The 24,580-nt window shown below is 38.3% G+C and overlaps 1 protein-coding gene across 9 annotated transcripts in view; it reads right to left on the reverse strand.

Annotated features, from left to right (window-relative positions):
- Positions 1 to 17,561: 17,561 nt before the first annotated feature.
- PLCH1 (phospholipase C eta 1) overlaps positions 17,562 to 24,580 on the reverse strand; it is a 155,037-nt gene continuing 148,018 nt past the window's right edge. For 7 of the 9 annotated variants that reach the window (XM_060767660.2, XM_060767657.2, XM_060767663.2 and 4 more), the window contains one exon: positions 17,562 to 22,347. In XM_060767660.2, coding sequence (XP_060623643.2) covers positions 20,300 to 22,347 — 2,048 coding nt within the window. In that variant the 3' untranslated portion in view covers positions 17,562 to 20,299. Of the gene's footprint in view, positions 22,348 to 22,651; positions 22,737 to 24,580 lie in introns of those variants that run through there. The other 2 variants (XM_060767664.2, XM_067466008.1) reach the window with 2 other exon arrangements.

Below are 24,580 nucleotides of genomic sequence, written 5' to 3' on the forward strand. Positions count from 1 at the left end.
GTTTTTGCTCTCTAAAATAGAGTTAGATTGCATAAATCTTTAAAATAATGGATCGTTGCTGCCTGTAGCTAGCTACCCACTGGGCCATGTTAATTTTTATTTATAGTGGAAATCACCAGAAACCTCAGATTCATTGTAGATCTATGTCCCTTCACATTCAACTGCAAGAAATATTTTTAAAAGAAACCTTTGTATATTAATTGGTTCCTTATCACAAGACTCCAATTCAATTTAAGTTATCACCTCATTGTCTGAATGCAACACTTGTAAATGTTTAAGACTGAGAGATTTGTATGCAAAGGTTGCATGACTGAACAGATGGATTTGACAGCTAGAGCACTATTTCACACCAAATGGCTGTATTGTAAGTGGAAGCCTTGTAAACCTGGCTACCGTTATCTTAGCCACTTGTTTAGCAATATTGGCAGCCTGCCAAGCCTCATTAAGTACCCGATATGATTCGCTCATTTCTCAAAACACTAGTATGCAATATGGGATGGATTTTACATTGATGTTATCAGCGTTCTGTAGAAAATTAAGGTCTTCCTTGTATATTATCAATAAGATACAAGAGTCCTGCATAGTTGCCTACAGGGAGAGGACCCTTTTTCTTGCATAAAGAACTTTCCAACAGCAATCCAGATAAACTAAGGAAAACAGAAGGTATAACATGAAGTTAACATGAGGCATAGTTAGAACAAATGAAAGGCAAATATCACAAAAGGCTAATATTATGGCTATTGCAGGCTCTTCCCCTATTATTTTTTAAAGGAATCCCTTTGAACAGAAAGATTAGCAGCAGTATCTCTTCGGTCTCTTCGGTCAACATAACTGCCACTGATCTGAACTTCAAGCTTGCAGAAAAGCCTTTCTGAATTTTGTATTGTGTATTTAGAAGACCATTCAACTAAGAATCAAGTTGCAAAGTATCCATGTGAACATGTAGAATTTGTTTTGGTAGCTGTGATCCAAGTCCCACCCACTTTTTTGAAGAATTCAGATTGTCAGCCTGGTTTTTGTTTCTGGAATATCTGTGTGGGATACATTCTTGAATTTACTAAGAAAAATAAGAGACCATGGATAATAGCAAAACCAATTGAAATTAATGACTTCCACCACAGGTGATTACAGAGTTGCCATAAAGGACCTTGCAAATTCCAAGAGAAGACATATTCTGTCAGACGTGGGATGGTGAAACTGCAGGTACTGCTCATACGGATATGTATATGTGTATAACGTGGATAACTTTCTTGTCTATTTATCATAGAGCAAATAACATTTTTCTTGCATTATTATTTCCAAATTCAAGAAAAAGATAAGCTGATCCATAGGAAAGCTATGGGGCCAATTTAACAAACCATGCCCAAACTTTTGTTTCAAAAAGTTACTTTGGATTGGCCCTAGTGCCAATCCAAGAAATTGTTTTACGAAGTGCTGCAAAGGGAAGGATCACAGTGTCCCAAAGGAATGGATACAGAGATAACAACTGGCAAAACTCTTGGGTTGTAACTTCTTTAGACCAGTCTGGATGATCCTCATTTAAGCTTCCCGTCTACAGTAAAACAAAACAAAACAGTAGTACTTTGATTGAGTAATGTCACTACCTCCCCATGAGAAGTTTGAACTGAAACCTTGGTTGCTTCTTTTCACTAAATCAGTGGTTCTTAACCTGTGGGTCACAGACCACCAATAGGCCACAAGGACAAAAATCTGGTCCACGAGCCTCCTTCCTCTTTATTTATTTATTTATATTTAATTCTGTTCCTTTTTCTCCACTTGCCACTCCTTCCTTGTCGCTGACCATGGCATATGTTCTGTATCAGAAACTAGAGCTGATGTGGCCTATCTAATGCAATTTTCTGAATCAACACCCCCAATAACCAAACTTCATACTGATCTATGATGCTTTTCAATTTCTCTGCGAGCTCGGTGTTTTCCTGGCACAACTTCATGTTCCTTTCACTTTGCAGCTCAATCTGGGCTTGGATATCATTCAATGTGCCCTGGAAATGATTTGTGATCTCCTTTCCTAAAATTGACCAAAAACTGATTCGTAACCCTTTTGATACTAATGTTGGAGAGTGGTCTCTGGTCAAAGTGGTCCCTGATCAAAGTGGTACCTGGTCAAAGTCGTCCCTGGACAAAAAAAGGTTGGGAACCACTGCCCTAAATCAATGGCTAGCATCAATGGTATATGCAAGAGAAAGTTGTGCAGCACATGTAGAAATGGTTATTTCAACATTTTGCAATGGCTGTATTGAGCTGATGATGTGAAAGCAGAGTTGCTTATACTATGCCATGTACATTTTTCAATAGGACACATTAATGAACATGTGTTGTCTCATTGTGGATCCCATCAAACCAAGAAAGCCAGCATAGTCAATGATGCAGGATCTTGGGAACTGAAGTCTAACAACCTAAGGACCCAGTTTGCAAACTTCCACTCTGCTCTGAAGGAAATATTTATAAAGATTCTGCAGCTTTTACTGCAGCTTTTATCTATTTCAGGTAATTGTGACAACATTTTCTTCCTGTGTTGAAAAAACAGAAAAATGCTGTGTTTCTGGCAACTGTAATGTATTCAGGTAAATAGCTATGAAAAGGAGTATCCAAGAGATTATAGGTGAATCAAATATGATTAACTGCTGCTGGGGTCTTAAAAGTTCTGTTGTTTATTTTTACTGTTCATTGGATTTGGCTTTATCATAATCCAAGTTCCATTAGAGATTGATACGCCTATCATTCATTTTTAAAACTTATTATAGGGATCATTGTGCTTTGGCTACAGTATTAAAGATGAAACAAAAATTTAATATACCTTGCTATTAATTTTAATAGAAAGCACAGAGAGCATTTAACAAATATAGCTGCATGAATATGAGTTGCAACAAAGGGACAAAGGCCAACACACATGAAAAATATAAAAATGTAATTTTTGTGTTGCAATAATAATAATAATAATAATAATCTTTATTTATACCCTGCCACCATCTCCCCGAAGGAGACTCGGAGCAGCTTACATGAGGCCCAGTGATACATTACAACAAAATAAAATATGAACAAAAAAAGCATCATAATAAAATAAATAAAACATTCAGGTAAAATAAACAGTGCAAAATAACATAATAGAAAATCAGTTCATATCATCTGAATTATATTATTCTAGGAGTGGAAAATACCAGATCTGTAATATGTAAAGTACAGTTTCCTAGTAATTGCAGTCCAGCCTGCAAATAATATAACAGCACAATGTTGTTGGAAGGAAACATATTTCTCTCACAAAAGAAATCCTTTTGTTTTTATCCCATCCAAAAAAACCCAGGCATTCTTTCACACTACACACAATTCTAGTGTAAAAAAAGTCTACTTCAGTTGCCATTGTTGCTGCTTTTTGTGGAATCCTGAGTTTTAATGTTTAGTGATGCTCTCTGGCTGAGAATTCTAGACATTACTTCCCAAACTGCAAATCCCATGGGCTGCATCCATGAAATTTAAAGTGCAAATAAAGTGTTATAATTATGTAGTGTGGAGGAGGTCTAGTAGAATCTTCACCCACTGACAAAATCCCCTGTTGCATCATCTCAAGGACAAAGGGGACTTCTTATAATCTATTACCTTCTTTACCAGAAGTCATCTATGATTCTTTGGTTTAGGAAGGGATTTATTACAACTGGGTGTAGGACAAGAAGAGACATTGTGTGGCTTTTCTGATGGGGTTGGACTGTTCTTACCATTCTAACCATTCTGGACTTAAGTTTCCATCATTCTAACCATTCTGGTTAGAATGATGGAAACTCAAGTCCAGTTAGAGAATTACATATTCCAGAATGAGCTACTATTGCTATAATATTTGCATTGTGATCCGTTGTTGAACACATGTTTTACAAAAACACAGCACATGTTACCCATGTACTAATTTGGCTTTTCTTGTGCTTTATCTAGAGGAGGCTTCCTCAGGTGAAGAATGAGAAGAGAACTGGCTGAAGGACGAGTCTAGCAGTTGTGTGATAGGAGGCTATGAATTAGTTCATTCAAGGGGATCTACTTTTTAATGGATCTACTTTGTTGGAACTAGCAGGATTTTAGCCAATGTTGGCATGATTTCTTAGCATGGGCATCATCAGTGAAAGGACACTTTCTCACAATTCACCTTATTTCATATGTCCATGGCTCCTTCCATACAGCTGAATAAAATCCCACATTATTTGCATTGAACTGTGATATATGGCAGTGTGGACTCAGATAACCCAGTGCAAAGCAGATATTGTGGGATTTTCTGCCTTGGTATTCTGAGTTATACGGCTGTGTCAAAGGGCCCCAAGCTACTTGGAGAACAAAACTTAAAGACAACCTCAATGAGCAGGTAGATTGGTAAAGGAACAAATTTACTTGAGAGTAGGCTAGCTATAAAGACAATATTTTGCCATAGTGCAAATCTTGGTTCAAGGTCGAAAATCTTTGACCTTGGACCCTGCTCTTAGTCTCTGGTCTTATCCATAAAGAATAAACATTCCCAGAACTGTGAAATGTCCATCAGATTAAGGAAACTGACTGGTATGATCATCTTGTAACATCTGCTCATACTGGAGTTTTGTTTTCAGATCTATGGATTTTGATGGAAAGTTTCCAGAGTAGAGGTTAAATGACTTGCAGCATTTAACTTACAGGTGTCTGTTGATTGTTTCATTTAGTATGTTCTGGCTATTTAGAGTTCTTTTGGTTAGATGCCTAAAAGACACATAAATGATATAATACAGTGGTTCTCAATGCAGTGGTCCCCAGGTGTTTTGGCCTACAACTCCCAGAAATCCCAGCCAGTTTACCAGCTGTTAGGATTTCTGGGAGTTGAAGGCCGAAACATCTAAGGACCCACAGGTTGAGAACTACTGATTTAATAGAAACTGAGCAGGGCCCCAGGTGATTAATATTGTGCCATGTGCTGGTTGTAGCAGCACATAGTTATAGTAGGAGACAGCGCAAATTAGACTATGCTGTAAGCTGTGCAGAGAATTCATTTAAATGAGCAGCAGCTCCATTTCCCCCTCTGATTTGTTTTCCTTGTGCTCATTTCAGTCAGCCTCTGCATAATGTTTTCATAACACCAACCCACTCTTGTTATTCAACATGCTTTCCTACGCCCGGAAATTAATCTTGTTGAGGTTTTCTTGTCAGTCCTGATCTTTGAGAGTTAAAATTCAGGAAATCATATACATGGCTTGAAAAACACCATATTCATATCCGATTAGTCTACAGGGGACCAAGTATGCCATATCATGCTCCACCAATTCTACAGTTGTGGGTATGAGGAAAGATAATACTGCATATTGATGTCACTTCAAGCATTTTCAGGCAATGAAATGACTTCATGTCAGCTCACTAGTGTGGTTTTGTTCTGTTTTTTTGTTTGTTGGTTGGTTGGTTTGTTAAGGGTTCTAAGTAAAACCTAGAGAGTTGTAATATTTCTGATTTCTGAAAGAAACCCAGAGTAAATCAACCTGGAACTTTGATGTCAATTTCAGAACTTCATGTATACAGGACAGGTTTGTGGAGGGATGGGAATTTAGCAATACAAAATGGTTTTTAAACTCTCTCTAGCCTATCAATCCAATGTGAAAGTGAATAACTAACATTTGGGGAAAGGTTGTTTGTTTGTTTGTATTCAAATTACCAGAAACCCAGCCAGCATATCCTGGCCAGAGATTCTGAGAACAGAAGTTTAAACACAAAACTTTCCCAATATGGCATGACTGTTTTCATGGGAACATTTATTGATACAAATATGCCATTTGAACCCTTAGGGTAATTTGTTTTAGAATGGAACCGTTGGAGAGACAGGCCTTTGTTTTATATGCATCCCTGGATGCTACCCCTTTTTTGCATGTATGGAGTTACATGCTTATTTTGTTCTTGTTGGGAAAGATAGGTGATCTTGGAGTCAATTCCACATGAAATTCAGGAAAAAAATTTGGTGCTGATCAAATGGTGATTGATTCTGCGGTGGAAGAACAATGTGTGTGCATCCCCATCATTTGTGGAGATGTCTTCCAATTGATCTGGGAGGAGGACTTTGTAACAACCTTTTGAGAAGATCTAGAATGGCCTTGAGGAACATTTATCCTTGACCTTGAGGTAAAAGAGAGTGACTAGGTTAGTGTTGGATAGGACTGAAGGTAATGACAGACGAAGCCAGAATCAAAAGAGAGTAAGGGCCCCATCCCATGTAAGTTTTCCCCCATTTCCCCTCTTTTTTCTCATGCTGGCAAAATGGAGTTCCACGGAGGCTACCCCATGTCACATGGCCACTTCCAATGGCTGTCCATGAGAATCTGTCTTGTCAGCATGCAAAAATGAAGAGAAGGCTGATTGAAGAAAGAGGGGAAGTGGGGATGGGTGCAGGAAGAAGACAGGGAAAGGACGTGGGATGGCTGGCCATCCCCAAAGACGGACCTTGCCAGGGTAAGATGGGTCCCCACTCTTCCAAATGCTTACCCTCGCTTCTCTTCCGCCTGTGGAATCACGCCCAATCTTCTCTTGCTCTCTTTCTATTTCTCTTTCTTAGGATGCATAACTGCCACATAATCCAGTTTCAGAATGCAGATTAACGGCTTTGAATTGGATTATATCAGTCTACACTGCCATATAATCCTGTTCAAAGCAGTTAATATGCATTCAGAAACCGGATTGTATGGCCATGTAGATGGGACTTTAGAACTTAAAAATATTACTTTTCACACCATAGTTCCAGGAATTCCATTGTATGTATTTCCTCCATCCATGCTGTGCATACTGTTTTGCTATCTACATATAAACACTGGAGAACACTGCATAAACCTGATACCTGATACCATGAAAGCTCCTGCATTTCATACATTTTTAGTCTAAATCCAATTGCTAAACTCACATTGAACGAGTAGATGAATATAACTACCATGGGGTGAGTTGGTGTACTCTAATTCAACTTAGGCAAAAGATGAGAAATGTGAGTTTCCCTCAATGCTGTTAAACTGCAACTGCTAGCAGCCCTTTCCAACGAAGTCACTGGTGAAGAATATTAGGAATTCCGTTTCAACAACAGCTAGGGGTGAGTAAGATTCTCCCCTCTTATAAAATATGCATGAGTGGGATAAATATATGGGACAGAAATCATGTCGTACCCCAGATGGGGTTGTATTTTACCTCCCAGCATGTGTTAGGATTGGCTGTGATCTATAAAGCTGCTGGGATTTTCATTTCACCAACATCTGAAAGCCCAAATGTTTCTACCTCCTGATTTAAAGTCTTGCTCTTTGGGACACTTCAAAGTTCTGTATTTTCTGCTGCAACAGATGAACTAGAATTTTTCTTTCAAAATAGTATTATTCAATGTTTTTAATTTAAAAAATCCTCACACTTTAGCAGCGCTGGTTTCCACATGCTGTTCTTGCTATTCATTCTGCTACACAGTCAGTTAGGTAGAGGAATGATACTATGCAAAATTTATATATTCTTTCACAGCATACAAACAAATTAATTTCAATTTGCCCACCTGTATTGGATTGCTATCCTCCAGGAAAATGGAGCAATTGCCTTATAAAATCATCTCTGCTACTGGTGTTAATTGTCTGCAAAGCAGCCTTATAATTGTTTGGAGCTGTCAAGCAAAAAATATATTCATTAAATGTGAAATGGGACCACTGCTACATCAAGTATTCTTTGCATATCTCAAATATTAAGTATCCTTTGTTGGCTGAAATAGCAAGCTTGAGCACATTCCTCTAGCCATGCCCAATGTCATATGTGTTTAGGAAGGAAAATAACTGAGAAGGGAACTAAAGGTGGTGGAAGTGAAGCCTCTTTTTTTTTTTTTTTTGTTTCTTTTGCTCCATCTCTCTATGATAGGAGATGGAAAGTCTTAGCACACTGGGATTAGTTGAAGGCACAAAGGCCCCAAAGGACTCTTTGTCAACCTTTGCTTATTTCAGTGACATAGCTAAACTTCTGAATGGCATAAACAACAAAACATCCAATAGGGTCAGGATCTGTTTTATCTTCCACTCTCTGTCATTCTCACAAAGGCCATTCATTCTTTTATAATAGAGAGTAAATATCACCTGTTAAGATATATGTATGTATGTATGTATGTTTGTATTTCATGGGCCACAGTTTTCTTGTGGACAGAAAAACAGAGAAGTAAATCTATGAATTCCTTACTATTGAGTTATTTATTTAGTGGTATATTCTGGCAAATTAAACTTTGATTGTGTATAATGTATTTCTAAACCAAAATAAATCTATGACATTTTCAATCTGCAGTAGTACCTCTAATTGATCTCAAAACAATAGAATTATATCAACTAATCTGTTCCTGGTACTTTCAAGGAGCCCTCGGTGGTGCAATGGGTTAAACCCTTGTGCTGGCAGGACTACTGACCAAAAGGTCAGTGGTTCATATCCAGGGAGAGCAGGTTGAGCTCCCTCTGTCAACTCAGCTCTCCATGCGGGAACATGACAGAAGCCTCCCACAAGGATGATAAAACATCAAAAAACATCCAGCTGTCCCCTGGGCAATGTCCTTGCTAGTAGACAGTTCTCTCACATCAGAAGCAACTTGTAGTTTCTCAAGTCACTCCTGACTTGGAAAAAAGGTGCATTCAGAGGTATTAATATTTACTGGGAGGTACCTTGATCAGGGAGATGAAAAACAATAGTAAATGTTGTGTGAGGGAAATATAGTATTTAGTTAAACAGAAGCCAAAAGAAAATGTCAAATCTCAAAACTAAGGCAATTTCAGCACCATTTAAAATGTAATTTTCAGATAGGTTTGCAAACCCAGTATTCACTGATTGAAAAAGAGCTTTCGTATCTAGTATTTCACTTACTGCTGTGAATTATCGACATGTCCGAACACGTCTCCCCTTATGAACCATCGAGGACTTGGGAGGCCCTGCTCTCGGTCCTGCCTTCGTCACAAGTACATCTGGTGGGGACGAGAGACAGGACCTTTTCAGTGGTGGCCCCTTGGCTATGGAACACTCTCCCTAGGCGTATCAGTACAGCTTCTTCCCTTTTAACATTTCAAAAAAACTTAAGACATGGCTTTTCGAGCAAGCTTTTGCAAATACAGAGTAGCAGATATAAGATAATAGAACAACCATATGATGGGACTGGACAATATTTTAATACAGATTTCCTAATGACATATGTTTAATTGCTGTTATTATGATTTTATAATTTTATGTATGTTAATGTTGGCATTTAATTTGTAAACCGCCTTGAGTCGCCTGAGGGCTGAGAAAGGAGGTATATAAATACAGCAAATAAATAAATAAATAAATAAAATACATCTTTCAATTTGCAATCACTTTCCTGATACATGTAAAAGATGGGAAACTAGCATCATTCTGAAGTGCTAGATTCCAGCTTCTATTATTCACAAACTGAATGATCAAATTTCTGCTGTCTGTGGATAATTGAACTGAAATATTGAATTATTCCCCAAAGATGTGGAACATGTGAACCACTAGATGATGTAGGATACCAACTCTCAGCCAAGTCGCTGATAAGCGGTCATGGAAGTAATCGCTTGGTGCAAGGTACCCTTTGAGTAGAATAGCTGTAGAACTGTTGCACAAGTTGAATGTTTCTTAGAAGCAAAGACCACCAGCACTGAAGTGATGGTCCTCTCCCATCAACTGCCCGACCACAATCTCCCAAAGCATTTTCTCTACTCCAAACTCAAGAATGGAAAATGGAATGTTGGAGGATAGGAAAAGAGATTTAAAGATGGGCTCAAAGCCAACCTTAAAAACTGTGGCATTGACATTGACAACTGGGAAGCCCTGGCTCTTGAGCACTCTAGCTGGAGGTCAGCTGTGACCAGCAGTGCTATAGAATTTGAAGAGGCATGAATGGAGGGTGAAAGAGAGAAACATGCCAAGAGGAAGGAGCATCAAGCCAACCCCGACCAGGACCGCCCTCCACCTGGAAACCAATGCCCTCACTACAGGAGAACATGCAGGTCAAGAATACGACTCCATAGTCACCTTCATATCCACTCCCAGTACACCAAACTTGGAAGACAATCTTACTCAGACAATGAGGGATTACCTAAGTAAGTAAGGGGACCCAGCGTTAGAAGTCTCATGCTCAACTCTTCAGTTGCCCAAGAAAGTCCACATCATCAAATTCAACCTGTTTATGTGAAATAGTTGGTCAGGTCTCATGCAAAAGTCCTGCACTTTTGATGGTTAGGTCTCAGGGTGATTGCCTCCATCTTAAAAGTTGCTTTGAACTGTGCACTTTGATTGTTCTCATTCTCTTTTCCACTTTTAACTTCTACTGCAAGGTTTTGTTTTCTTCAGTCCCCTCCAAGAAAGTAAGACTGATTACTTCATTATTAAAAAGGAAAAATAAAGGCTCAGTTGAACTCCAGTTTCTGTCATTTGCAGCACTTCTTTAGTAAATGTCTATTAGGGTGAAACCCAATAAAACAAATGCTTTCTGTACTGGCTTGATAATCACTTTGCTTTTAAACAAAGTGATTGAGTTTCAAAACCTGATTTCATTATGACAAAATGATGCCATTTCAGATTTTTTATTTAGTTAAAGGTATTCTCATTATAATTGGTTTTGTCATAATGTGTTACTGCCAGATTCGAGGCCAGCTTTGCTTTTTGTCTCTCCAGGCTTCTACAAGTGCCAACAGAAAGAGAGAAAGAAAGGCTTTGTTAGTCCTCCTGTCATGACATCTGCTCCTTCCTCATTTGGAGTTCAGTGACACCTAGTCATTTCCATGTGAGAGCAAGCAAGAGGTAATTTCAATGGCAGAGCCAACTCCTCCATATTAGTAATGCAAAGGGGGCTCCTCTGGCAGCTGATTTTGGGGGTCAGGAAGGGAGACAAATTGACAATATAATTTATTATCTTTTTTAAAAAAAAACTAGGAGTGTGCAACATGGATCCCCAGTAGGTTTTGAAGCTTGGTTCAGCTACTCAGAACTGGGTCCAGACCAGATCAATCCACGCCCAATCTGTTTCTGTTTGGACTCCCATATTTGGGAACAGGAGAAATGGAAATGCAATTGCCTTTACTATACTGTATGGGATTAAACTATATTTCTTTGCACATATGCTTTTGTTGGTCTGTGTTCTTTAGATTAAATTTTCCTCATATATACATTTGTAGTGTTTAGTTATACAGTTTGATATTCTGCTTTGTAGTACAGTATTACGGACTTTTATAGTTTGGTTTATATTACACTATGTTACATTACATGGTTGGTATGTTTACTTGCCTTGAGGCTTTGCTTAACCTGAATTCTGTACGTGTATGTGTGTGTGTGTATCTATCTATCTATCTATCTATCTATCTATCTATAGCTTTGTTCCCTATTTGGTGCTTTGTGTTTTGAGAATCCTTCTGTGTATCCAAACTGTCAAGTTTCCCATGCTGATTTGTAGTATGAAACTGAAAGTTACTATATATAAAAAAACTCACATGGGAAATTTAGAGATATGGGGACCGTAACAGTAGGATTAACCAGCCAATATTACACTTTTGTGGTGTTAAGACACCTGTAAAATATGCTATCTCTCCCTGTTCCCCCCCCCCCCCCCCATCCAAAAAGGACAAAAACTTATAATTTTAAATGCTCATTTATGGTATTTATTTCACTGCTGTTTTCTTAGCCTTATCTCCGAAAGCAAAAAAATGAAGGAAGTTCAGGCTATGGAAAACATATATCCCCCACATTTATTTTGTTTTTGATTGTTTGTTTGTTTTTGTAATCTCTAGAAGTAAATTATTGTCCCCAAATGCCCTTCTAGGGTATGTGGCAAAATTTGGTTTTTCAATTCCTCTGAACCATTTTAGGTTTAGGAGAGGCCTTTTAAAAAACAGAAAGCGATGTCTGGTTGCAAAAAGTCCCTTCCAAAGCCTAAGAACCATGATAAAAATTTCCCACAACTACTAGAAGGCATTTGCCCAGGGGGAGGTGATCCAAGTTCTCCCGGGGGGGGGGGCAAACACAGCCCCCTAAGCTCACCACAGTTGCCCTACCAATCCTAGAGTGTCTGTCACCTAAGTCTGTTTCTGGTAATGCTATGATGCAATAACACTAATGATGGCAACATACTTGAAAGAGTGGGTGCTGTTTGCTTGTTTTTGTTTTTAATTTGTTGTATTATTCCAGAAAGCTAATTAAAATAATGTACTGATGCAGCAGAAAAGGAAACAGAAACTTTGTGACAAGAATATGCTTTGTTATTATCAGTCATCCAAATGGTGAAATTAGTCTGTGATCCAGGTTGTCCCTTGTTAAGGCAGAAGGTGCTGTGGCTGCAATTAGAATGCTCCTTTTAATGATTCCCTAGGCCCACATTTCCATCTCTTCCGCAGTTGCCCGCCCAGGCCTCTTGCAGCCGGTACATGAATAGGGCTGTAGTGGTCAGAACTCTTTGTTTCTGCCCTAAATGTCTTTCTCAAGCTGCTTGGCTGCTCTCTTTTGAACCAGAATGCCTGGTACTTTAATATTGTTCAACATGCTCATTTGTTGGCTATACTGAAAGCATATAGTAATTTTAGGATTCTCTACCATGCAAAGTGGAAAGTCCCAGAATATGTACTGTCTTTTCTATCATGGCTTCAAAGGTCTACCTTCTATCTAAACCTTAAGTAACAATTTTGTGTGTGTCAGGAGTGACTTGAGAAACTGCAAGTCGCTTCTGGAGTGAGCAAATTGGGCATCTGTAAGGATGTTGCTCAGGGAACACCCAGATGTTCTGATGATTTACCATCCTTGTGGCAGGCTTCTCTCATGTCCCTGCATGGGGAACTGGAGTTGACACAGGGAGCTCATCCATGCTCTCCCCGATCCGAACCTCCAACCTGTTGGTCAGCAGTCCTGCCAGCACAAGGGTTTAACCTATTGCACCACTGGTGGAGCCCCCGGTGGCGCAGTGGGTTAAACCCCTGTGCCGGCAGGACTGAAGACTGACAGGCCGCAGGTTCGAAGAGGCGAATGAGGAGAGGCGAATGAGCTCCCTCTATCAGCTCCAGCTCTTCATGCGGGGACATGAGAGAAGCCTCCCACAAGGATGGTAAATCATCAAATCATCCAGGCGTCCCCTGGGCAACGTCCTTGCAGATGGCCAATTCTCTCACACCAGGAGTCACTCCTGATACGACAAAAAAAAAAAACTGGGGGCTCACTAAATAACAACAATCTTGAAGAACAATGGGGACAAGAAGAGTGGATTTTCTTACCTATATCACACAGATTAATTTTAAACTTAACAAGAAAAGTTAAGCTAGATCAAAGAAAAAAGGCACAGAAGCAAAAGGATAGCCCAATGAAATCAAAAATTACCTACACCCTCATTAATCTCCTCCCTGATTTCCTGCTGACCCAGAAAAAAATGATATATATTTTCAATGACTTTACATAATTCTTCCCCTTGAGTACTGTGGCTGACAGTGCTAGGATCATAGTGTTTACTTCCTTGTTTCCTTCCTTAGAGGGTTGCATTGGAGACACAATGTCTAGCTTTTCCCCTTAGTTTTGATAGTCAGATCACCTTGAATTTTTTTTTAAATGTGCTGATCTGCCCTGGAGCTGAACTGCAGCAATCCAATGGAATCTGGAACTGGTGTAAGTCTAGCTGAGTCATTATTTGGAATTTGATTTAATTGGCCTAATTTTCTAGCCCTAATTTTACTGACAAGATGATGGAGAGCTTTTCTATGGAGATGGAAAAAAACTACTCACCTTGTAGGCACCTCAGTCCAGAGACATGACTTTCTTGATGACTTGCTTAGAATATGGTTCTTTGATCTTTTAAGAAGCCTTATCTTTTACCATCTGGTTTTCCAGGATTTTTTTGGTGATATCACATCATTGTGGAGTTGGGGAAAAGGACTAAATAGCAGGCGGAACCAGTTGGTGGTTCCAAGCAGTAACTTGATCATTCATGCCAAGTGATTCTTTCCTGGTGTGAATGCAAGTACAATTTCAAGTTTGCTGACATGGTTGTTGTTGTTGTTTAAAAAGATGTGTGTGTTTTAATGCTTCCACACCATTATTAGCACATTCTTACTTAACAGGAAATAGATGTATTCACACATGGCATTTAAGTAAGGAGGGAACAGCCATGGCAGCATGGCTGAAAATAATGTGTGGGATTAAAGATTGGTGATATGTGTGGCATTAATGCAGTGGTTCTCAACCTGTGGGTCCCCAGGTGCTTTGGCCTACAACTCCCAGAAATCCCAGTCAGTTTACTAGCAGTTAGGATTTCTGGGAATTGAAGGCCAAAACATCTGGGGACCCACAGGCTGAGAACCACTGCATTAATGGGATCACTGCAGAGTTAATGTGGTCTTAAAACATAATATTTTTCAAAAGTGGAGAAAGATCAGAGAGGAGCCTTGACTTACTGGAGAAAGGAAACATTTGCTACTCTCCCTGAGAGTGAAACATCTTGGGACAGCATAGTTCATCTACTTGTTTTATGATATTTTCCCAAAACTTTTGTATTAACACCTTTTTGTGTGAATTTTTTCTCATGGCAAAAATTGCAGTACAAAATTTATTCAGAAATGATGCCAATATTCTTCAACACTAATGGACAGAAGGATTTGTAGAGGATATACAACATATAAGTGTGAAAGCAAGATATCCCCTTCTCCTGTTATTAAGCAGCTTACAGAATCATTGTGTGATTTTTCACTAGACACATAAGCTGAAGCTTGTCAGGCCAGAGGGCTCTCAAACCCCGCTGGGAAGAGATGTATTTGTCATTTATCCAAAGCACTAAACATCCACTGCACTTCCTAGCATAAACTCTATTTAAAGGCCAAACCCAGTTTCCAAAGGCATAATCTTTTGTGAAGTGAAAGGTCTTTTCTCGAACAAACCTCACACAAGATGTCAAAGTTCTTTCTTCTTTTTGCCCTCCCCTGCCCTCAGCAAAGCCCAAACTATGTGAATATTATAGAAAAGTATTCCATTGAATGTTTCCACATTCATCTTATCTAGTGACAAAATAATTGTATAGTGAGACGTTCTGCAATACAGAAAGGATCTCTCAGGGTTATGAACCACACAAGGACTCAACACTGGTAAAGTAAGTAACCTGCCACTGATGTTCACTTTCCATCCAAGGAGCAAAGCAGGCATCTCTGTATTTTGCATTATCAGACATGAGAAATGATAACAGCAAAGTGTAGCAGACTTCATGTTCTTCTTCTGAAATCCTCATAAACAGCTGGTTGACCAGGGAGCATACACAATGTTGGACTAGATACATATTTGGTATTGTTCATTATCGCTCCTTATAATGTTAACATGTAGCTACTACGAAGGTTTACTTAGGCAAGGAATACTCGGATGTAGTTTTAACAGTACCTTCCCCTGAATTATGGCCCACACCACCTGCTGATCATTGGTAATCTTCCATCCCAAAACTCAACAGGATTGGCCCTGCTTCATTTTCAAAATCAGGAGGAAATGCTTTTAAGATATTTCGGCACAAATTAACTTATCAAAACAGTAGAGTCTCATTTATCCAACATAAATGGGCCGGCAGAACGTTGGATAAGTGAAAACGTTGGATAATAAGGAGGGATTTTTAAAGCCTATTAAACATCCAATTACATTATGATTTTACAAATTAAGCACCAAAACATCATGTTTTACAACAAATCAACACAAAAGCAGTTCCTTACACAGTAACGTTATGTAGTAATTACTGTATTTACGAATTTAGCACCAAGACAGATGAGTTCTTTCTTTCTCCCACCCTGGACATTATTCCAAGCACATTGTGTTGGATAATATAGAAGACTGGATGAGCAAAGGTTGAATAAGTGAGACTCTACTTGTAGTAATTTGTAATTTAGAGAGCAGGAGTTTCCTTGAAACCAAATCAAAAGCAAATTTGAGATCAATGAAGGCAGTAAAGAGCTTACTATCAGAGATTACATGATGGGCTAAAACATAACAGTGATCTAGAGTTGAACAGCCAGCTTTAAATCCAATCTCTCTTCACTTATAATTCTGTTATCCATCATCCAGATAGTTTTCCTTTTAGATACTGTAACTGATAAAAGGCTAGTAGCATAAGTAGCCTTGATTCCATCACCATTTAAAAAAATGTTGTTTGTTTGTTGTCCGCAATCAACTTTAAGATAAAAGTAAAGATTCCCCATACCAGACATTAAAAGTTATACTACATTAAACTGTATGGTTCACAAAATTTTGTTGCACTAAGAATAAAAAGTTCCAGGTGCTATTTTCTTTCTGTAAATGTTCCCTAAGAGATGTGAACTGTAAATTTTGACCCTAATCAAGAAATTGTCAAATGCTTTTTCCATTCCTCACAGAAATTTTACTCAGCACATGTTGGACCTCTACTTTGATTAAATATCAGTAGGTGATTGGAAGAGACATACAACATGATGGCAATGAACTTAAGATGATAGATAACTTGCCCTATGGAAGAGCCACCGAATGTCATATGACTTGCCCTATGGAAGAGCCACCGAATGTCATATGAACAATCAACTATGAAATTCTGCAAAGAATTCAAGCCACTTTGTTTGTCTGTTTGAAAAGGAAATGCCATGCATTCAAGCCGTAAAATTATGCTCGAAGGTGCAACTGACATTTCAGAAATCAGAATTGTATGATAACTCTTTCCCGGTGGTCAGAGTCTTCCCAATACCATCTTTAGTTCCTCGTCCCAGATGTACACACAAAAACATGAATTATGCACAAGATAGTTTACCCAAGTTTACCGAACTTAAGTTGTTTTAAAGGGTTTGTGTTTTTTTAAACATAGAACTGAAATAGCAATACCAGCAGGAGCAGCACAAGGTGTTAGAAGTCCCAAGACCAGTTGTGATGCTGAATTAACACTCAATTCATCTCCACATTTTGCCATTTGTTTACTTTAAATCTGTTTATGCAGAAAGAAAATGATACAACACTGTGTGTGCACATAATTTTGCAAAAAAATATTAAACGATGACTATCAGTAGACATTCAAACTGACTATTCAATAATGCTTAGAATAAATTATGGTGGAATCCATTTTGCTACATCATAGGGAGTATGGAGCAAGTTTGTTTTCTGCTGCCCAAGAGACTAGGATGTGGAACAATGGTTTCAAACTACAGGAAAGGAAATTCCACCTGAGCATGAGGAAGAACTTCCTAACTGTGAAAGCCGTTCAGCAGTGGAACTCTCTGCCCTGGATTGTGATGGAGGCTCCTTTTTGGAGGCTTTTAAGCAGAGGCTGGATGGTCATCTATCGGGGGTGCTTTGAATGCAATTTACCTGCTTCTTGTCAGGGGATTGGACTGGATGGCTATGAGGTCTCTTCCAATTCTTTGAATCTACCTCAAGAATTGGCCATTTTGTGCAAATCTATGGTGAAAATACAGAATCCATCCACTCTCCCACTCAGGGCTTTCTACAGATTTGTTTCCTATAATTCTATAGAAAGAGTTGGCTCTTTGATAAAAGCAAATGAGAAGACAATTGCAATTATTCAGCTTTGCTTCATTCTTTAAAACATGCACTTGGAGTGCTTAAATTTTTATTTTGTTTCCCTTCCATGAATACAAATAAAATTCTGTATTACAAAAGAAAAGAGGTATTTATTAGGTACATGTCTTTTACACATAACAAAAAAATGCATCAACACACATTGTAAACACAGCCCATAGGATAAAACTGGACAATTCATGTTATATGGGAAAAGTTTGACAGGAGGGGTTCTTTTACAATGACTCCCCTCCTCCACAGCAGCAAATAGAAAAAGCCCTTATCTCAAAGCCACAGAATGACAAAAAGCCCACCTTCTTTTTCAGTTGCCTGTGGAGTAAGTGTGGCTTCAGTGTACACCACTTTGCTACCACGTTTCAGTTACATTCATAGCCAAATATATGGAACAAACACTGAGAAAGCAAAATTTGCTTCAGCCTCACCTTTGCGTCACAACAGAAATTTATATTTCATAGACCCCATGATAAGTAAAGAAAAAGTTGGGAAGACATAATTTCTCCATGAATGGCAAGCAAGTTTTCCTAAGTTTGGTGCGTCCTTCCTCTCTCCTCATTTCCCTCTGGAATTCTTTCTTTCTCTCTGCACCCCATACACAGAGGGTTTAAAGAAAACAAATATAATTGTAATTCGAATCAGTGCATACCAAGGTTAATAATATTATCTTAAAATAAGGGTTTGTTCTGGGTTTTCCAAACCTTGTTTATAATACTGGTCATAAGTGTAATTAATGAAGGCTAGAATTAAACATGGTTACATCATTGATACAGATGGTATACCATGGCCAAAGGAAAGTACTGAAAAGAAGGGGGAGAAATCATGCAGTGGGGAAAACAAAGCTTTTAGCACATTATTGTAAAATTAGAGAAGTTACATCTGTACTGGGTCTATATATTGTTATTGCTGAATATGATATTTCTGTAGATAATAAGGAATATGTGGGTGTTCTGTTGGGCTACATTAAGATCACCTCCTACGTTTCTTGATAATTCATTGGGTTCTGTTAACAGATACTATTGCAATACTAGTATTTCTGTAGCCACAGGATATAAGCATGAACTGGTAAAAAGGGAATTAGCAACTTGAGATACTCCAGCTGTTGCAGGACTACAACTTGCATCAGTCCCTAGCAAGAACAGTCTAGGCAATAATCATGGGAATTTTAGTCTAACATCTGGAGGGCCACAAGTTGCTTGCCCTTGTTTAGAATAAGTTGCTAGTCTCAGAAATCTGCCAGTGTTGATTCATTAGCTGTGAAACAGTAGGATTAATATTCCAAGTTCCATGATATGGAATTACACATAGTTTAAACAATCAGACAGTCACTGTAAAAATGGAAAACTTAAATGTTACTTCAGAAGACATTCAAAGAGAGATAACCCTCAAAACATAGAAAAAACCCATAGGACTGATACTAACATCAAAACAACCAAATACTCCGTACGTATACACAGATCCAAATACATGAAGCATTGATATGGCTATGTAAAGTTACTGTTCAGTGTTGCAAATCAGTAATTGTGTACAGGTCTGGATTATTACAAGTGTAGCTGAAGTAAACTATAATAAAACACTTAAATAGAACACATGAAGCAAAGCAGCAAGAAACGCCTGCTTTCTGTGAATCATAGATGCTCCGTTGTCATGTCAGGTAAGCATTCAGTTCCAAGATGCATGTTCAAAACATTCCCATTATTGAAGAGAAGCAAGTTGGCACTCAGAATGAATATAAGACACACTGACTGTGTACCAAGGGTTCTGGGTTTGAGGCAATTTTTCACTATACACCAACTGCCAAAAAAGAACCACAACATTTCCATTGTTTCATATGCCCATTAACTGGTTTACCCTTCTCTTTGCATATCTTGTTTCTTCCATTTAATTGTTGTTCTTAAAAAAAATTAAAGGTCTTGCTTCTAATATTACAAAATTTGTTTAGGATGCATCATTCATTTCAAACACTTTTCAGCTTATTTTATTGATTAGGTAATGGTCTTCTCATCTGCATTCATGACAGCTAGTGGTTTTTACATCAGCAGGATGGCGTATCCATTCCTATTTTAAGTCCAAACTTTAAAGAAGCTATCCACAATACTGAACATGTTTTGGAGAGAGAGCATTCAGTATCCAGATGGCTCCTTTAAAGTTTGGATGAAACCCCAGAATGAACTGACCGCTTGACTGCCATGGAAGCCATTCAGCCACTATTGCTCACGCTGCTGCATTATTTTGGAGTGCTTATTATTATCCCTATCTTCTAAGATCAAATATTTATGAATACTTATTTTCTCCCATCTATTTTTTCCATTTAAAAATAATCCAATTGAACCCATGTGATTACATACTTGAAAGAGAAGATCATAAGGTAACTACTCTAAAATCATTAGAAGTAGCTAAATGATTGGGAAAAGAAGACAGGGATTGCAGTCAGTGCAATATTTTGAGGTGACTCATAGCTATACCAAATTCTGTTGCACATGCACTGCAAATACAGGACATCTATTGCATATATGGCATGCAAACCATAACCAACTTGTTTGTGTATAGTCTCCAAAAAAAAAAAAAGAAGAGAAAAACTGAAAATAAATTTTACAACATCTATTTACATAATCTTTGATCAAAATGGATGCATTAATTCATGACAACAGAAAAATAAATTTCTAAGTCATTTGAATGCTAATGGCTACATTGCTTACTGATCATCCTTCATTCAATGGGAAAGCTTGTAAACAATGAAGATGTGCATTTATACAATTTACAGTCTCAGGAGAAAATAGATTTCTGGTTTATCATCTTCACTTGGCTTGGTCTCTAAAAGAGAGTCATCTGTACAAAACCGATCACTGTATCCAAAACGCAATGATGTGCATGCACCTTCTGGGACGCCTCGACTTTCTACATCATCTGCATTGAAGTTATCAAGATAGCTTGCTATGTAAGATCCAGTGGAGTGTCTGTTGATAACATGAGGAGTCATAGAGGGCTTATTTCGAAAGACCACCCCGGCTACATTGCTGCTAGTGTTGGAAAGCTTTTGTTTGCTGGCTTCTTGTCGCTCCTTGGCACGACTAGCAATATTTCGCACTCTGCTTTGACTCCTGGAAGACAGTTTTCTAACCAGCATTTTAGGGCAATCATCGTTTTGCTGAGAACAGAAAGACTGGCAACCATCGTCTTGATCAAAAGACACTAGTTTCCGCAGTTGCTCTGTCAGAGAATCGGTAGTCTGAGGTTTTTTAGCTTTCAGAGTAGCCACCATTTTATCTTTCATGCCAGATGTAATAAAGCCCCTACTAATATACTTGTATTTGCTTTCAAAATTACAAGAGATGTCTTCTGAGGTCAAGTCTCCAAGACTTTTGGATTTACAAGGACTTGGTTGTTTTTGAGCCGGGAAAGAAGGCAATGGTAGAGCATTTTTGGATACATTGGCTCTTTGGGAGATGTTTAACACTTCGTTTTGTGTGTTTGAAAATTGAAAGTAATTATTGTACAAAAGATCACCATTTTGATGTTTGGAGTGTGGAAAATATTGTGTCTTCTCATTTTTAAACTTGCCATCTTTAACTTGGTTGGCACTGTGGATGTCCACACTATAGGGATGTTCACAGGTGGCTTTGTTATGATACTGAGTGTCTTGATTATGCTTAAGTCTCAAAGGAGAAGCAAGTTGACTCATGTCTTCCCTCTTATATTCATAGGTAGTGATCAAGAGGTCTTGTAATTCCCCATCAACTTCCATTAAGCTGCTGCCTGCAGAATTTGTAGGTGGGAACTGGGCAAATATTGTACGCTCCAAGTCAGAGGCATCTGAAAAGCAAGAATGACTATCACTGAAAGATTCCCAGTTTGTTCTACACTTTCTTTTTGGGTCTGATTTCAGCAGAGTGACAGATGAGATGCAGGATGAAACAGTACTAGGATCTTCCACACAGCGGGTTATATTCTCATTATTAAGTTTGTCTGCTGAAACATGGGGAGAAGCAGTTGGAGAAAGAGGAGCCTCATGGATAATTGTGTACAGAGAACACTCTGTTGTCACAGGTGTTGTTATTATAGCCATTTCTGGTGTTGAATATGCTGGCAATTCAACCTGTGTTACCTTAGGCGACTTGCAATCAGGCATTTCATTCTGATCATGTGAAACCATATGTGGTGAATGTGTAGACTTCATATTAATGATCTTTTTGTCAACTCCAGGAGGACTGGACACAACAGTCAAATTAGTCTGATCACTTGTGACATCAGCCTGATCTATCAGTGCTGATACAGAACTACTCAGATCACTTTCATCAGTTAAAGAGACTTCACTGATAAGGTGAGAAATGTCAGTATCTTGTATGGCTGGTGTATAATGAAAGCCCTGGACATCATGACAGGCAGAAGAAAATGAGTCACTTAATGATAAATTAGTAATAGTGCTATTGGCTAGTGTGTGAGAATTGATAATATTCTCCTCGTGTTCTTGAGGAACAGAACTACTGGCTTCTGTTTTTTTCTCTTCTGTACCTCCCCAACGTTTCTGATCCACAGAACATAGACCTTCATTCTCTTCTCTTTCAGGTTCCTTCTTTATATGTACAGATTCACTGGAAAGATTATTCTTCCAATATTCAGTGGAGAAATAGGTCTCAGCTATGCCAGTCACAAAGTCTAAGCCATCTGGTTTTTCATAAGCATGTAAAGTTGTATAATCATCAGTCTTGGGAGCAAAACTTTCAAATGAAGGTACAAATGCCATAAAAGATGAATCTTTCTCAGAAAAGGAAATTGCTTCTTTCGAATTTGTGTGGTCTTCACTTTCTGCAAAATTGCATTAAAGACAAACAAATAAAAACATTGGTTAGATATGCTGCATATGACTATTTTGTCTGGAAACAAACAAATGGAGAAAGTGAAACTGGTCACGACTGTGAGAGGATTTAATTATGGGGTTGTGCAAGCTTAGTACAAATTATCCATGTGATGCAAAGGAATGAGGAAAATGCAATTGGAGGCACTTCATTGAAGCTTTTCTTTAATGTTTTATTACATCATCACAGGTACGATGTAATAGTTGTTGTAAAGAATGTCAATGAGGTACCATAGTCTGGACATGTGGCATTACCTTCAGCTGTGTTCCTATTCAGATTTGTACTACAAAGAAGCATGGCAAACAAAAACAGAACAAAACAGCTCTGTTAAAACACCATCTGCAAAGAGGAGAGGCATGCTTATCAGAACGTTTGAATTACACTTCCCGTATTAGGACTTCACAGAAAAGACGGCTTTCTAATATCACATATCCATCAAAAGAATGGGATTTGTTACAATTCTACTGGTACATTTTGTTTCTTTCTCTGGCCTAAATCCAACTATTAGCCCCAAGCAGAGTAGACTCGCCGAATCAATGTGATTTATTGTATATAGTCATGTATAAATCAACCTCATATACAAGTCAAGGGCAGGTTATGGGGCCAAAATTATGGATTTTGATTTGACCCATAGTCAAAGATCATTCTGTAGAGAGGGGAAAGTGCCAATCCTGTCTCAGAGGGCCAGCCACTCCTGGCCATTCCCTTACCCAGGCATTCAAAAAGGCCAGACAAGGTGTTGCGGAAGACAATGTAGAGGTGGTCAGTGCCTCTTTTAAATTCTCCTGGGACAGATTAAACTCTTACCTTTTGCCAATCAACTCAAGAGAGGGAATGTTCTTTTTATATAAGGTACAGTACTTACATTGACCCACTGATAAGTTGAGCCAGGGGTTTTGGAATGATTTTTACTAAAATTCCTAGAATTGTACATGAATATATGGGATATATAAAATGTGGGCTATTGATGCAATCAATCTATTCTAACTGGGACTACTATTACTGGATTTAATCCTGTAACAGCATACTTGCCATTCTAGGACCTAGATTCCTCTCCCACACCAAGAAACCCACCAAAAACAGAGCAAAAGTAACAATATGGATGCAGGGGGAGGAGAAATTCAGCAGATGTGGGGGCATAGAGGCTAAACAAAGTGTCTAGGGCAGGGGTGGGCAAAATGTAGACTACATGGAGTCATTCAAGACTGTTTATGTTGCCTCTCAGGAGTCCAGAAAATGTTTGTTAATTGTTGATGTGTACGGGCCTTGGGGACATTTTTGCAATGTCTTGGGAGTCCCTTTGATCATTTTAGACTTAGAGGAAACCTTTAAAAAACAAATCAGAAGTGACTTGATGTTTCTTTAAAAAATGTATCTCCTATGGACCTAAAAATGGTGAAAATACTCTTCACATTGCCTATATGCTGTTGGTTTTTTGCAGGATATTGCTGGGAGAAATTAAATAAAAATTGGATGGACTGAGGATGTGGTGTGTAGTACAAGCCTCCAAGGTCTGGGAGGGCTGATGTAGCCTTCTAGCTTTCCCTAGTTACCCACCCAGTCTAGTGGTTTTATGGCTTTGAATTAAACAGTTAAAACATTGCTGTGAAACAAGCTGGTCTTTATGAGCACTGCATACTCTCTAATCAGGCAAGACAGCTATTTTTTTTAAAAGCAGAATCTCAGTAATATCGTTCTATTATATTCTTATCAGAAAAATATAGGGTCTCTTTGCAGTTCCATAACACAGAATTTTAACAAAAAAATCAATATCACTGTCTCATTAGCAGGAAAGAAAGCACAGATAGAAAGTTCAAATTAGTTGAATGGAAAAGTGTACCTAACACTTTGTTTTTATTGTGGCTTTAGCTTAGTAAATATTAAATAAAACAGAATTTGATTGTTTATGGTGATTTCAATTGATTACAATCTGATGACAGTTAGTTTAAGTAATTACAAAAAAAATGTAAAGTTTCTTTGCATTCACACTGAATCTCTCCTTGTATGGATATCAGTAGTTGATCTCCACTTGTGATATATTGAACATTTGCTCTCCAACCCCAAAAGGGTTCAGGTTTTTTGAGGGCATGTCCCTGGGATAGAACAAAAAACCCTTCACTTGTTAAATGATCTAATTATTTCGTTCAGGAGCTTTCTTTAACTTGGTATCCTCTAGTTTTGTT

This window comes from Anolis sagrei, chromosome 3 (assembly GCF_037176765.1).
Source record: "Anolis sagrei isolate rAnoSag1 chromosome 3, rAnoSag1.mat, whole genome shotgun sequence".
NCBI classification, from domain to species: domain Eukaryota; kingdom Metazoa; phylum Chordata; class Lepidosauria; order Squamata; family Dactyloidae; genus Anolis; species Anolis sagrei.